We start from the raw sequence: 15,499 nt of genomic DNA, 5'->3' as shown, positions 1-15,499 counted from the left end.
CCACAGACCTGGTGATGTGGCACCAGCCTCAGCCACCCAGGCCTTGGTAGTAGCCCCCGGCCGGTGGCTGCCGAGTACTGTGGGCACTGAGATCCACTTTCTCCACGGACGCTTCCTGCCCGTCTCCAAGCCATGAGGAGAAGGGAGAGGCGAGCGAAGCTGCCGAAGAAGCACTAATCCAGGTCTTCCTGGCCCCCGTCCTGCTCCCCGCTTCCGGCAGACCAGGAACCCCTTCTCCGTGCCGCCCTTCCAGATGGCAGGTCGCCGGTGGGCCGCGACGTCAGCCCTCTGCATGTGCGTGGCAGCCGTCTCTCTCCTGCACACCGGTGGGGTGCGGGCAGACTGCTGGCTCATTGAGGGGGACAAGGGCTTTGTCTGGTTGGCCATCTGCAGCCAAAACCAGCCCCCCTACGAGTCCATCCCCCAGCAAATCAACAGCACCATCGTGGACTTGCGGCTGAACGACAACAAGATCAAGAGCGTGCAGTACGCCTCACTCAGCCGCTTCGGCAACCTGACATACCTCAACCTGACAAAGAACGAGATCTCCTACATCGAGGACGGTGCCTTTTCAGGACAGTTCAACCTCCAGGTGCTGCAGCTGGGTTACAACCGACTGAGGAATCTCACTGAGGGCATCCTCCGGGGCCTGGGGAAGCTGGAGTACCTCTATCTCCAGGCCAACCTCATCGAGTCCGTCACCCCCAATGCCTTCTGGGAGTGCCCCAACATAGTAAACATTGACCTGTCCATGAACAGGATCCAGAGACTCGACAGCAACACTTTTCGGGGCCTAAACAAGCTCTCTGTCTGTGAACTCTACAGTAACCCCTTCTACTGCTCCTGCGAGCTCCTCGGCTTCCTGCAATGGCTGGAGGCTTTCACCAACATGACACGCACGTATGACCGGATGCAGTGCGACTCCCCACCTGACTACACGGGCTACTACTTGTTAGGCCAAGGCCGGACTGGCTACCGCAATGCTCTGAGCATGCTCTCTTCCCTCTGCACCGGCGGCTCCTACACTGTGATCCCTCGTTTTATCCCTCCCAGGTACCAGGTGACGACGGCACCCTCTGAAAGCCCCTGCTCTGAGGAGGAGTGCTCCTCTGGTGACGGCACGACCCCGCAGTTCTCCCTCTTCACGCCCATCGGCGAAACGGAGGTGCGCCCCAACATCCAGGTGAAGCACCTCAACCACAACTCAGCCGTCCTCACCGTGCAGATCCCCTACCCCTTCAGCAAGATGTACATCCTCTCCCAGTTTGAAAACGGCTTCTCCTCCATGATCACCAAGCTCAGGAAGAAGGAGGAGAACATCACCGTGAGCAACCTAGTAGCACAAAGAGATTACACTTACTGCGTAGTCTCTGTCCACCAATACTCCAAGTACAACCACACCTGCGTCACCATCACACCCACCAGACCCAACCGCAAGGAGCCGGTGCCCACCCCTTCCACTGCCACTCATTATATCATGACAATCCTGGGCTGTCTCTTTGGCATGGTGATTGTCCTGGGCGTTGTGTATTACTGTCTCCGGAAGAGGCGCCAGCAGGAAGAGAAGCACAAAAAGGCTGCCGGCAGCATGAAGAAGACCATCATCGAGCTGAAATATGGGCCAGAAATGGAGACCACCAGCATCACCCAGCTGTCCCAGGGACAGATGCTGGGTGGGGAGACGGTGACCCGTATCCCCTACCTGCCTTCTGCTGGCGAGGTCGAGCAGTACAAGCTGATTGACAGCAGCGAGACCCCCAAGGCCACCAAGGGCAACTACATGGAGGTGAGGACAGGTGAGCAGCCCGAGAGGCGAGACTGCGAGCTGTCCCTGCCGCCGGACACGCAGAGCTCTGTGGCTGAGATCTCCACCATCGCCAAGGAGGTGGACAAGGTAAACCAGATCATCAACAACTGCATCGATGCCTTGAAATCTGAGTCCACCTCTTTCCAAGGGGTGAAATCGGGCGCGGTTTCCACAATGGAGCCTCAGCTGGTGCTCTTATCAGAGCAGATCCCCAGCAAGCATGGATTCCTCTCCCCCATCTACAAGGAAAGCTACAACCACCCTCTCCAGCGACACCACAGCATGGAGGCAGCCCCCAAACGCTCCAGCACCTCTTCCAGTGGCTCCATACGGAGCCCCAGGTCCTACCGCTCCGAGGGATCGGGCCACAAATCAGAAGCCAAATACATCGAGAAGACGTCCCCCACCACCGACACCATCCTCACTGTGACACCGGCTGCGGCCATCCTGCGGGCAGAGGCGGAGAAGATCCGTCAGTACAGCGAACACCGGCACTCGTACCCCGGCTCGCACCAAGGGGAGCAGCACGACAGCATGGCGGGGCGAAAGCCCTCCATCCTGGAGCCTCTGACCCGTCCTCGCCCCAGAGACCTGGCCTATTCCCAGCTCTCGCCTCAATATCACAACCTGAGCTACACCTCCAGCCCAGAGTATACCTGCAAACCATCGCACAGCATCTGGGAGCGCTTCAAACTCAACCGCAAGCGGCACAAAGACGAGGAGGAGTATATGGCAGCCGGCCATGCCCTACGCAAAAAGGTCCAGTTTGCCAAAGACGAGGATCTTCACGACATCTTGGACTACTGGAAGGGTGTCTCTGCCCAGCAAAAGTCCTGAGTCCTCACGCAACTCGTGACTTAACACACTAACTGGACCAAAAGAAATCCGCAGCAGCTATTTTTATTCAGACTGTCTTTGAAATGAAATAAAATAAAATAAAAAAAGAATCAATAAAAATAAAAGCGAGAACAAATTATGAAAAATCTATAAATATTCTATATAATATATAAAGAAAGATATTAAAATGTCCTCACATCGGTGAGGCACACACCAAATTTGAACACAAACTTTACAAAACAAACAAACTGTGGAGTGGAAAAAAAGTTTTGTTTCATTTTGATTTTTTTAAAAAAATAAGAAAAAAAGAAAAAATTGAATATAAAAAGAGCGAGCGGGCAGAGAGCTGAGGTCTGGCGTTTCCCAATATTGCATTGCATGAGTCCCTATTCCGTGATTTTGTGGATTCTTTGTGAACAGTTTGTGTTCTTCCTTCCTTCCCTTCCAAAATCAACAGCAACAAAAACAGCGACAAAAACCAAAAAGAGACCAGGAGGAGATCCATCCTTTGGGCTGTTTTTGCAAACGGAGTCTTCCAGTTTAGACTTTTACCCGGTTGAAGGCCCGTTCACATTTTCACTCACTAAGAGGTTTTACCACACATTGCATTGTAAACCGAAGTCGTTAATTGTACAGAGAAAATTTCTATATTTGCAATGTTTGCTGTATAATGAGAAAGAGAGAGGAGAAAAAAAAAACAATACTACATCTACTAAATATATATATATATCTATATTCACCTGTTTGTACCAGGTTTTAATCATGGATTTTAGAGAAAGAGATGGAGTTTGGTTTGAGAGACTTTTTTGTTGGTTGGTTGGTTGACGGGATATTTTTTGGAGCGGGGGAGTGTTTGGGTTTCTACGCATTTGGTTTTGATTTCTCCAACGATTGTCTGTATCCAAGTTCTCATAACTTCCGAGTACTTTGAGAAAAAAGGCATGTACCCCGGAAAGCAGAACCCCCCACCTTACCGCAGGTGGGAGACCATCACCAGCAGGACCAGGGAAGGGGATGAGAAGTGGAGGGCTCTTGGTTGAGCAGGTGCCACCGTGCGATGGGATTTCTCCTGGAGATTAAAAGGTACCGGACCCTCCCCCTAAACAGACGCAGCCGGAGGGCGGTGGCGCTTGGGGCCCGCGGCTGAGCGGTGGGTTATCCCCTCGCCTGTCACGGTGGGCCGTGGCGGTGAGTTAGAGCAGAAAGCCTCTTGCCGCTCTCCAGAGGAGGACATCACCGAGGGGTGATTTTTGCTGAGGGAGAAGACACGAAGCTCTCACAGCTTGCTCAGATTGAGGGCTGTTACAGGAGGCACAGGACCTGGCCCGGGGGTCCTGCCCCGCGCCCCTGGGGCTCCCACCACCACCGGCCTGGCAGCTCCCCCGCGGATAACCCCAAACAGCCTCAGCCTCGGAGGCGTGGAGGCCAGGAAGGCAACCCCAGCCCACGCCGGTGGCCAAAGGGCACAGTTGTGCCCCGATTAGCTCCAGCTGAGTCGCAAGCCCCCGTGTCTCACCCCGTGACCGACATGAAGGTCAGGGAGCTGCTCTGCTCCCCCGGTGAGTGCGTGGGAGCCCAGCGAGCCGCACGGTGGGGCGATCCGCTCCCCAAAGGCAGCGCTTTGGGGCCTGCTCCTTGCCAGAGTTTCTCCCTTCATCCTGCTCACAAGTCTCTTCGGAGGGACACCCTGAGTCCTGATGGATGAGCACTAGGGCCCAGGAGCAAACCGTATCCCATCCTGTTATTTCAATATTTCAAAGCGATTTTGACAGGTATTCTTGCAAAAGGTTATGTTTGTTGAGAAAGGAGCTGAGCCAGGAGGACAGGGAGCAGGCTGGGATGTGCGCGAGTTCATCCCCCACGGATATTTGTGTAGACAACAAACTATTAGCAGGGTTTCATAATAAAAGGCAGGCAATTTCCCCCGGAACATATGCACTCCGCGTGAGCAAAGGCACATTCCTCCACCTCCTCCAGGTGCCCCAGGTCCTACCCGCAGCACGCAGCTTCCCGGGGCTGCCTCTCGGTGAGCGGCACCTGGAAAGGGGAGCTGAGCATCACCCCTCTCTTGTTTCGCGGCGTCGGGGCGGGTCCCTCCCCAAGCCTCAGCTGTAGCACCTGGACCAAAGCAAACCTTCAGCCATAAACCACCTTCCCTCGCAAACCCCGAGTGCTCCTGGAGAAGCAGGGGTCGGGCAGCAAGGATGGACGGGCCAGGTGGTGGCGGGGCCTCCTGGCGCTCTTTGATGGTCTCGGGGGATCCCTCGGCCGGAGGCTGGGACGGTCAGAGGTGGGGGCAGTTCATGAGTCAGTCTGGGCTCAGATGCTCCAGCGATGGCAGCCACTGATAGATACCGAAAGACCTTCCTCAGTCACTCCCGCCACGGAGACCCGTTCCCACGCCAGTTTGGAAATGACATCGTGGCCCTCTCCACGGCAGCCAGGAGCTACGGCACAACCAGCAGAGCATAACGCCTCGCTGCGGAGGCGGCAGCGCGTCAGCGGCGAGCGCGTCTCCCCACCTGGGGCAAGTCATTTTGCTCCTCTCTGCCTCTGTTTCCTCCTCTGCAAAATGCTTCCTGTGGCGTTGAGGGCGTAGGCTGGCTGGGGAGGCTCAATTAATTAATTGCCTGTCTGTGAAGCCCGTTTAGCTCCTAGAATAAAAGCCGCTATAGAAATGCAAAGTTGTTAGTGGCATAAAACAGCAGGGACAGATGAAATCAAAGCTTGATTCTGTTTTCACACCAGGATTTCACTGGTCATAAACCAACAGAGACCGACACAGGAAACGTGATACAGCAGCACTGGCCCAAGTTAAACACTTCCCAGATGCAAACTCTCTGCAGTTGGAGAAAACGAGGGTTAGCAAAGATCTAGGCCCCTCCATCTCCAAGGTACCTCCAAGGGACGTACCTGCACACGCAGCACCCCGTACCCACATAGCTGGTGGGGCCTTGCTGTGGGTCTCAGAGAGCTCCGGATGGCTCCTTGGGTGACGATGCAATGACCATGCTGCTGAGCACCCTCCAACCTCCTTGCCCTCCCTCCAAGACAAGGTGCAGTCCTGGCAGCCGTGGCTCATGTCCTTTGGCATGAGGTGCCACAAGATGAGCTGAGAAAAAAGCCAGACAAGAAAAGGGAAGTAGTCCCACTGTCCCCAAAGCCACCACCCCGTGCATGGACCTCCTGGGGTGCCTCTGCGCAGGGGCTGGTGAGCTCTGTCCGCAGCATCCTGCATCCCCCTGAGGCAGCTGCTTTACAGACCCCTCCGAGAGCAGAGGGAGAATTTCACCCATGCGACCTGTTGGGTGCTTTTCTTCTTTATTTCATCTCCTCTTCAACCACTGAAGCTCTCAAGCTGCTTCTGCAAAGAGAAATGACACCTTGTCCAGACAGGTTGTGCCCAAACCCATCCAAAGCAAGAGGGCTGCCCACCAAGCAGAAAGGAGGGAGCATGGGATGGACACGTCTGAGTGAAGGGGAGGGGAGGCCAGGGGAAAGGTTTCTCCTTCATTTTGCCCCACTTCAAGGGGCAACGGGGACCAGTGAACTGGGAGCCAGCACAGGTAGCCACTGACCCGGAGGTTCCCATATCCCGCCCTGGGCTCTGACACTGGAGAGCATGAACAAAGGGAAGGGACAAGAAAGGGAGGGAGAGGGGTGAGAGGCAGGGAGAGGAGTGCGATGCAGAGGCAGGGGAAGGCAAAGGCGGTGAGAGCGGCTGTGCCCAGCACGGGGCACGCAGCAGCCCCCGGAGAGGCCAGCGAAGGCGTCGAGCAAAGCTGCTCCAAGAGAGATTTTTTTTTAATGAGAGAGCAGTTGTTTCCCTGCGGCGATGAAACAGAGAAAAGGAGCAGAGGGACCTATTCCTGCTGCTTCCCTCAGCGTTTCAGCAACACCTTGTTGGAGCGTAAATCAGAGCCCGCATTACCCCATAGCTCAAGTCTTGCTCTGGCCAAGAGTCAGCAAGGGACCCTGTCAAGTCTTGCAAAGTCTGTGTGACATCTAGAGCCTGAATATTTTCTAAAAGCCTGTAAATTAGGACAGAAACCTCTCTCTATACAGACATGTGCCGTTTAAGCTCAGTGTTCCTGAGGGCAGCCACCTGCCCTGGTGTCCACGCATTTGAAAACATGGCCCTTGGGAAGGGCAATGTCCACAGATGGAAACATGGGGTGACAAAGGGTGGCAGTGGTGGCAGGCGCTGCCTGGCCAGATTCCTCTCTGAGGCACCAGAGGACCTGAGAGGGGACGTGGCAGCCCTGGAGTTGGAGGCTGCCTTCTCCACAGCTGGCGCGTGTTGGAGGTGTCATGCCTGTCCCCAGCCCAGCGTTTGAGCCTCCTGCAGGCTTCAGCTGGATCTGCCGTGAGAGTGGGTGCAAATCGCGTGGCAGGGCACCAGTGAGGATGCATGGGGGCCCTGAGGGAGGGAGGTGCTCCCCGGTCACCAGCCGGACCATGGCGACAGCCAGACTGTGCTGGCTCTGCTCAAATCAAGCCGGTGACTTGTGATGCTTGCTGGGCAGTGGGACCTTTCCCAGGGCTGTAAGTGCCACTGGGGCCAACTCTCCTCCAGCCCCACTGAGGCTTATGGGTCAGCCCATGCATCCACACCCAGGTGATGCCCAGGGCCACCGGAGCGCTGGTGGCAGGGCAGGGCCCTGGGCACAAGCTCCAGCAGCCCAGCCAGCTCCCACACCTGCACGCTCCCTCACTCCCAGCGACCTCGGCTAACCCCCTCTAAATGCTCCCCTCTGCCCTGCTTCTGGATCAGCCTTTCCCCGAATCGGGGCTCGGTCTTGGTGAACCAAGAGCTCTGTTGCCTGAGACCCCCCCAAACTCGTCACCGTGGTGAATGTGGCTCTGCAGAAATCAGGAGCTGCAGCATAAATCCCCCGGTCACGCGCCTGCTGCAGCCTGGCTGCCTGTCACGCTCCGGAGCGGTAAATCACCTTGTCTGCAGGAGAGGGGGGTCTTCAAGGGTGGGGGACAGTGTGGTGGAGGCGGCCCGATCACAGAAATCCTTTGGGCGAGGAGGGGCCCAGGGGAGGCCATGGGCTGCGGAGGGGTGCGTTGCGGCCCGGACCCGACAGCAGCGGATCGATGAGGCCAGCACGCGCTGCGTTGGGCTATTTTTAGTGCGGCCGTCAGAGTAGGAGTTTGGGAGCCCAAGTCAGAATTTATTTGCGTCTGTGAGCGCTTGTCAGCGGGAGGACCGGCAACGCGCGGCGAAGCGCAGCGGCACTCTCCCTGCCTGTTTTGGGACCATCCCACCTTGGCTTCAGCTCCTCTTCGGTCCACGTCCCTCTCCTCTGCAGCACCCTGTGGGGACAGTGCCACCAGCGCAAGGCTTGGAGCTGTGAGCACATGATGCACATGGACGCAAGATGGGGACAGAGAAGAGGAGAGGGGATGGGCTTCAGGGAATGAGGGGATCTTTGGGAAAAGCCTCGATCCTGCCTCAGATGAGCGGGGGTGTGAATGGCTCCTGTCCTGTAGCAGCGTGGCTGCAACACAGCCCAGCTCCATGGAGCAGTGCCAGGCATAGACCTTCGAGGTGCCCCAGTCCTCTCCTCCAGCTACTCCCACCCCATTTACTCACCGCAGGCTTTCCATCATGGGGCTGTAAGTTGTTTTTCCTGAATGGGTGTCTGGAGATGAAAATGTTCTTTCGTGAACGATGTAGAGCACATTTCCTTTCCTTCATCTCCAGACCAGTGCTGCCTTCCGATGCCCTGAGGTGCTGACGGCAGTGAAGCTGCTGGTGAGCATGGCTGGTGGTGCTGGAGAAGCCAACAAATGACTACGCCTTGCCTTGTACCAATGACTTTGTCTTTGCTTGAATTTACTTACACCCCATTTTTTCACATCCCCTTTGTGTCATATCCTCTGGTTTACCCCTCTCAGCCAGCTCACCAGCACTGCCCAGGAGGGTGGTAGAGTTTATCCAAATGCCACCTTGAGAGTTTTGCTCACTCCCACCTCCTCCCCCTCAGCACTTAATGAAGGGAAACCATCTGATCCGGAGTGAAGCCACTTTTCTGAACTCAGTTTCCTCTGTGCAAGGGATGAGAAGATGGAGAAGTATCAGGGATGTGGATTTTCACCACGTGGGTAACGTCAAGCAGGATGCTAGTTTTTACTCTAGTTTTGCTGCCCTCTCTTTTGGTCCAAATTGGGTGTGAACATGCCTGTTTCCCTCCCTCTGCAAGTTCACTGTCCCTGAAGAGCAACCATAAGAGTCTGCCAAGTCTCTGAGTTTGCATGTGTGTGCCTTTTTAATGATTCAGTGGGAACGTTAATGACACGGGGTTTGCTGTTGCTCCTCACTGTGCCGATCGCTTCTCACATCCTACCAACGTCTGTTTTTTGACACTCAGCTCAGCTGCCTGGAAACAGCCATTTGCTGCTCACCTTTACTTGCCTCGCCATTAAAGAGCTCATTAATGTACTCCATCCTTGCTTTCTTTGGGACTAAAAGATTTCCATTTCTGTCTTTTATCAGCTTTCTCGTAGTTTATGTCCTCTCCTCTCTTCACCGCGCAATGTCCTTTTCTAATGAGCTCCTCTCCCCTGGTCCATCTTCTCCATTAAGCTATGCAAGTGCTGTCCCCCGCATTGTCTTGCTCATCTCCTGGGCTCTCTTCTGGGTCTACCATATTCTTTAGTGTTTCCAGCTGTGAAAGGAAGCGATCAGCCCCTCGTGCAACATCCACGCTTTCCTCCCACCCCGCTCCCCTTCCTTGCAGCTGCCCAGGCCTCCGGTCTGGCTCATCCCACCGCAGCGTCCAGCCTTGGCAGCCTCCTCTGTCCTTGTCCGAGCCCCTGGCCGGCTTGCCCCGATCTGCAGGGGTGTGATGGGATGCCTCAAAATCTGTGCATGGTGCCTGCAGCTTGTCTCTGCTGGGGGCCTCTTAAATCTTTTTTTCTCCCTCTCAGCATCGCTTTTACACAGCAGAGCTCTCCTTGGGCACCTCCCGCCCTGCAATCAAGAGCTGCCCAGTCCACCCGAGCGGCAGGAGGCCTCTCTGGGTACCGTGAAATCTCATCTGTGGTTTCATAAGTAAGCACTGGCACTCTTCACGTGATGCAGCTAAATTAATTAATCTCATTCCACCACATTTGTAGCCAAGGCACAAAGGCTCTCACCCTCTGCAGTTGGGGCTTAAAGCCTGCTTCTCCCAAACGTGCCCTCCTGTCCCACCTGGGAGTTGCGTTGCATAAGATTTGAGGAGTGGCAGCAGAGCCGTTGCTGGGAGTCACTCCAAGGGGCTGGCAGAGCCACGGACCCCCTGGCCAAGAAGCCACGAAGTATATGGGCATGAACCATCCACCACTGTCCACCTGAAACATCCCTGATGTGTTCAGCTCGGTTCAGGCTGACAAAGAGCTTGTGTGCACAAAAGCTCCTTTTGTTTTTTGTTTTTTTCCTCCCAGCCATCTCAGGTGTTGCAATAAGAGCTATTACCTCGCCATACAAACCTTATCTCAATTATACCCTTCGATCATTCTGGCTGTAACAACACTACCACCCACTCCGCGGTTCACACACACACACCTCTGCCTGGGAAATCCCAGGCAGAAACGCGGCAGCCCCATGGATGAGAAATCCTTCAAGCGCTGATGGCTGACAAGCCCCTGAGCAGCTCCGCAGCCTCCTCCAGCCTTGCAGGGTGATCACAGCTCCCAAAAGGCAGATGCAGACAAGCAGGGCTCGAGGTAAGACCTGCGCCCGGCGACTGGCAGCAGGGGCCGGGGAGAGCACGCACATGGCACAGCCGCCCCAAACCTATTTCCGTGGCGGAGCTCGCAGCCGGGAAGGAGGGTGAGCTGTGGGATGTGGGCCGGCTTTTGATCTCCCACCCACCTTGCAGTCATGTCCTGGAGACCAGACGGGTCCTGGCACAGCTGTCAGGAGAGTGGGGAAGCAGAGCTGGAGGTGCTGAGCGGAGCTGGGAGCTGCACCTCACCACCAGAGATGGTCGAACCCTTTCTGATACAGTCAGGAGGCTCCTCTGGCTGAGGGGACTGAGAAGTCCCTGCCCCAGGCTGGCTTTGGAGAGCAGCACACCCAGAAGAGCCCGTTGGTGGCCACGAAGGACTCAGCCACCCATCGCTGCTCCCGAGCTCTCGGGAGAAGGGGTGGATTCACCCACCGGGTGTGACATCTGAGTCAGTCCCATCCTTCTCTGAGAAGCCATAGCTGTGCGTGGCTGGAGATTTCCAGGCGAGACAAGGTAGTTTGGGTGGCACCAGCATACAAAGCCCTCCTTTGGAAAGCTGATCTTTCACCCTTTCCCAAAGAAGAAGAAACCAAAACAGCACAAGGCATTGTAGGAAGATGCCAGCAAGTGGGAGGAGACAGCTTACCCAGGGAGCTAATTTAGCTGGAAGGAAAGGGAAAGCTTGCAAGATGTTCCCCTATTAAGAAAGAAAAATAAATATGCAAGAGCAAGGAGCCAGAGGTCGAAGTGCCTGTGGGGAAGTGATGTGGATGTGTTTGATTTTAAGAAGCCAAAGCAGAGCTGGAGCAGATGCTGGACCCAGAACAAAGGCTGTTTCAGCCCAAGACTGAGAGGCAAAGGTTAGGATGAGGCTTGCAGAGACCTGGAAACCACAGAGGTAAGTGAATTGTTAAGCGGCACCACATTTAATCTGAGCAGAATGCATGAAACTCAATAATGTAATTGGAAGGGTTATTTAAACTGAATATTCAGAGGGAAAAATAAAACATTGCAGGGAAAATAATAATACTTAGCACTTGTAATGTGCTTAGCATCTTCAAAAACTGGTCAGCCATTAACTGATTGCTCCTCTGCTAAGTCCAAAGGCTAATAAAAAGGGATGGTTCATTTAGTTATTTCACAGCTGAGCTTCTCAATAAGGCATGAGGAAGAGATCGCTGCTCTCCAACATGCTGGTAAATAAACAGTTGGAAGTAGGAAAATATGACAACATCTCAGCACTTGGTCACAGCTTCTTGCTCGGCTCCTTCCTTACCCAGCTCGAGCTTGTCCAGGCTGGACCTGGACAGGGAGCTCATCTGGAGGTCTGGCTGGGGAGTGTATCTTGGGTAGGTCCAGATGTCCAACAGTCCCAACTCTCCTGCTTGGGAACTGCCCCTGAGTCAGTGTCCACAAAAGTGTGGATGGGGCGTCCACAGGGCGGGAACGTGGGCATTCATCCGTGGGTGGATGGGGCAGGCGATTCGGGTTCAGAGAGGCCCCGATGGCACAGCCCTGCTGCCTTGGCCAGCGCGGAGGTTGGAGGGAACAAGCAGCCTTTTGAACGGCAAAAAAGATGGAGGTATTTTATGTTTGTTCTACTTAAAAAGTAAACACTTCCTTTTGTGTTTGATGAGCAAGCGATTTTGTAAACACTGCAGACAAAACATGACAGGGTTGCACCTCGGTGATTTCCAGCCTGTTTTCTTGGCAGTGGCAGCGGAGGAGCGGAGGAGCGCCCGAGCAGCTGCCCCACACGCGCTCCCGGGTTGTCTGGGGTGGCCAAGAGTCTGGGGGCTGCTCCTGGTCAGGTGCAAAGGGAGACAGCCAGGAAGAAGAAACTCTCATCAGGATGGAGCCATTCAGCCCAACACATGTCCAGCCCCAACACGGATGAGCAACGAACCCATTGAACAGCGGGTACCGCCAGAGGCTTCACGCTGTGCCCCGGCGCGCGCACGCAAAGCCAGCAGCCGCTGTGGCTGGTGCGCGCTGCCCGCATCGGCCTCACCCTGCCAGTGCTGCCCATCACACAGCCCTGGGGCTGAAAACCCCTTTTTTTGTATTGCTGGCGGTGGGAACCAACGCAAAGTTCATTCATGCCTAACCCAAAACAACCATCACGGGGCGTTGCAAAGTGGCTGTCAGTGCCTTCTCTGCACCCCACCTGCCACTGTTTCTCCTGTGCCACCCACTTCATGATGATTTTTGGCCTTGTTAGCTTAGACACCCACTAAAACATTGGCCTCATCACTTCAGAGACAGGGAACTGCATGGATGCTCAGCTGCACCCACAGCAGTGCCCTGTGTTTGGTGCAGTGGACACTCCAGACCCCACTTTGCTGGGGCACGGGTCTCCCAGAGACCCTGTTCCAGGTGTCCCAGAGCCGTGCTGGAGGGATGTCTCCATGGGGCTCACAGCTGGGTGCCTCCAGCCATTCCCAGAAGGTGCAAGGTCTCCAGCTCACCCATGGGCTGCTGGGGCGGCAGCCAGGAGAGGGCAATGGTTCACCAATGACCTGCCCAACCCCAGCAGCAGAGAAGAGCTCCTAGAATATACGGAGGAGCTATTCCTCCACCTCACTGTTGGGTGATCCTGGAGGCATCCTGCTGCTTTATAGAAGAAATGCACAAGTATTCATGTCCAAAAGCATTTGCTGAGCTAAAATACAGCCTTGCCCCAAGCAGACGAGAGCCCAGGGCTGAACTCAGCTTTTCTGGGACATGGCCAGCAGCAGCACTGCCATCACCAAAAGCCCTTGGTGGAGACAGGGGTGGAGGGATCTTACATGCCCCTGGCTTTTTGCCCCAGGCACTGCCTCCTGCTCTCTCAGCCACGCTTGCGGGCTTTGTGTTTTCTTTCTTCAGGTTTTCTTCTTCTTAAGTGAAATGTTCCCTATCTCTGCTGCTAGCACAGCCCTATGGACCCTGTGCTGGGAGGATGAGTCGGGTGAGAGCAGGAGGAGGTGAGCAGGGACTCCTTAAACCACTGTTCCCACTAAGCTCCTCTCTCCCGAGGCGGTCTTTGCCTGAGCGAGGCGTACAGGTCAGGACCTTGGTAATTTATAGTGCAGGAGGCATCCTCCTCATCATCTGGGGGACCTGGGGACGATGTGGAGTGCAGAGCCTTGCTGGGTCGCCAACACGTGTTTCTGACTGGAGGAAATTTGGGATGCGGCGTGCTAAGGATGGAATGCTAACTTCTGCTAAACACTCACGTACAGCCGGGTAGCAGATATATGGACTGTGCAAGACACTGCCGATTTTCCTCCGCCTGTTTTTGGCATAACGAAGCCCAATGGGTGTGTATAAACAAAGCAAGCATCTCTCTCACTGGACCTCATGCATCATTTATAGCCAGCTTTTCCATGGCACAAGAAACATTTACATATGCCAGCATTAATTCTGAACGCCACTTCAAAGCCATCTCTGTCTAATGAACCCCGTGCGCCGCACACAGTAAATTCCACCCGAAAAATAATTAGCAACACACGCCACCAAAGCATTACAAGGGGAACGCAGCACACCACCTGCTGAAGCAAAATGAATGCCTGATTTATTTATTTTTTCCCACTTTTTAGCAACATTCAGGCGCTGACTCAAAGCTGCGCTCTGTTCTCGGCGTCGCAGGGCCCTGGGAAGTGGCACGTTCCCGCTCCGCTTTCCAGGGTAGGGGTATGATTGATTTTGCGGGGCTTATATGTTCTTCTTCAATCACAACTGGACTGAGTTGGGCAAGACCCTGCTGATTCCTCTGTGCTGGGGGTGCCTGCTGGGATTTAGGGTGCAGGCAGCACCTGAGTTGCACAGGTCCCAGGCTTGAGGGGTGCTGTCGCCCTCAGAGCCGAGCCTTGGGCTGACGGCTGGGAGCAGGACGGGACACCCGATTCTCACCCTGGTCTGACATTCACACAGAGCCTTTAACCCCCGATTAGCATCAGCCTCACCAAGAAAAAAGAGAAACTGGAGATGAGCTCAGGAGGGGAAGGTTTTGGTGCCGCTACCAGCCACGGGTCCTCCCAACCCGTGCCAGCCACGGGCAGCCCGGCTGTGAACAGCTCAGGGCACGGCGCAGGCTTTGCCGAATTTGTTTCTTAAAGCTGTGTTCGAGCTGCACAGCCCCGCTCACGCTGGGAGGAGCAGCACGTTTTGCTCCAGGCCTGACGCGGTGGCATTGCCGTGGGAGACCCAGGTCACAAACCGCTGTGGTAGAGGGACAGGGGCCAAAGCCGGGAGGTGGCTGTGGGCACAGGGGACCGACCGCGCCAGGGTGATGCTGGGATCCTGGATGCCCCAGGTCCTGTCCTTCTCGAGTGGAAGGAAGATGCTCTGCAGGGCGCTGCTCTCGGCATTGCCCGTGCGTCTCTCCAGTATCAAGCTGTGACTTGCTGGGATGCAAGGGGTTAAACTGTTCTTCTTATGCAAATTAGGCTTAATTAATCCTTTTCATCAGTTGCAAATATACCTTCTGAACCCTATTAAAAACATGAATATGCAAATTCAGACCTTTTTTAATACTCATTTTCAAGGACTTGGAGTCAGGCTTGATTATTCGATTCCCGTTAACAGCCTGTAAAACCTGGTGCAAAATTTAATTTCCATTTTAAGTTACAAAAAAAAAAAAAAATCTGTTGGTAATTAAGCTAATTACAGTGTTACACTAAAGAGGAGACAAACAAGGAGGACAAGATCATTCATTACATTTAACACCGGCTACAGGACCTGGGGACTGTGCAGGGCCAGAGTTAATCATGAAGCCAGGAAACAGCAGTGATGGAAATGGGGTGTGTGTGGGGAGCCTGCGGCTTTTGGGGGGCCTGGTGCTTTCCTCACCTTGGGATCATCTCTGCTTCAGCCCCATGAGCCACCTTCCTCTGAAGGAGCGGAGTGAGGAAGAGGAGGTGTAGCCAGGGTGGATGGTGTCGCAGGCGTCGTGGGGTCTCTGCACAGGGCAGGAACGAGCTTGGGGTTGGGGTTTCAGGGCAACCTGTAGGACCACCCTATCTGCCAGTGTGTCTGGGGCTGAGCATCCCATGCAGGTGGGATTTCCATCCGCCCTGAGCACTTTTGTTCTATTAAAAATATACATGTGGGGTGCAGAGGGGCCATTAGCTGAACTGGCATCAGGGAG

At 54.8% G+C, this 15,499-nt stretch overlaps 1 protein-coding gene across 1 annotated transcript; it reads left to right on the top strand.

Moving 5' to 3' along the window:
• The first annotated feature begins 247 nt into the window (after positions 1–247).
• On the top strand, positions 248–3,682 carry ELFN1 (extracellular leucine rich repeat and fibronectin type III domain containing 1). The gene has a single exon (XM_082006475.1). The coding sequence runs from the start codon at positions 254–256 to the stop codon at positions 2,642–2,644; it is 2,391 nt and encodes a 796-aa protein (XP_081862601.1). The 5' UTR covers positions 248–253; the 3' UTR covers positions 2,645–3,682.
• The last annotated feature ends 11,817 nt before the right edge of the window (positions 3,683–15,499 follow it).

This window comes from Phaethon aethereus (genome assembly GCF_964289735.1).
Source record: "Phaethon aethereus genome assembly, chromosome: 15".
Lineage (NCBI taxonomy): Eukaryota > Metazoa > Chordata > Aves > Phaethontiformes > Phaethontidae > Phaethon > Phaethon aethereus.
Note: the sequence above shows the minus strand (reverse complement) of the source record. Positions and strands in the feature narration are given on the sequence as shown.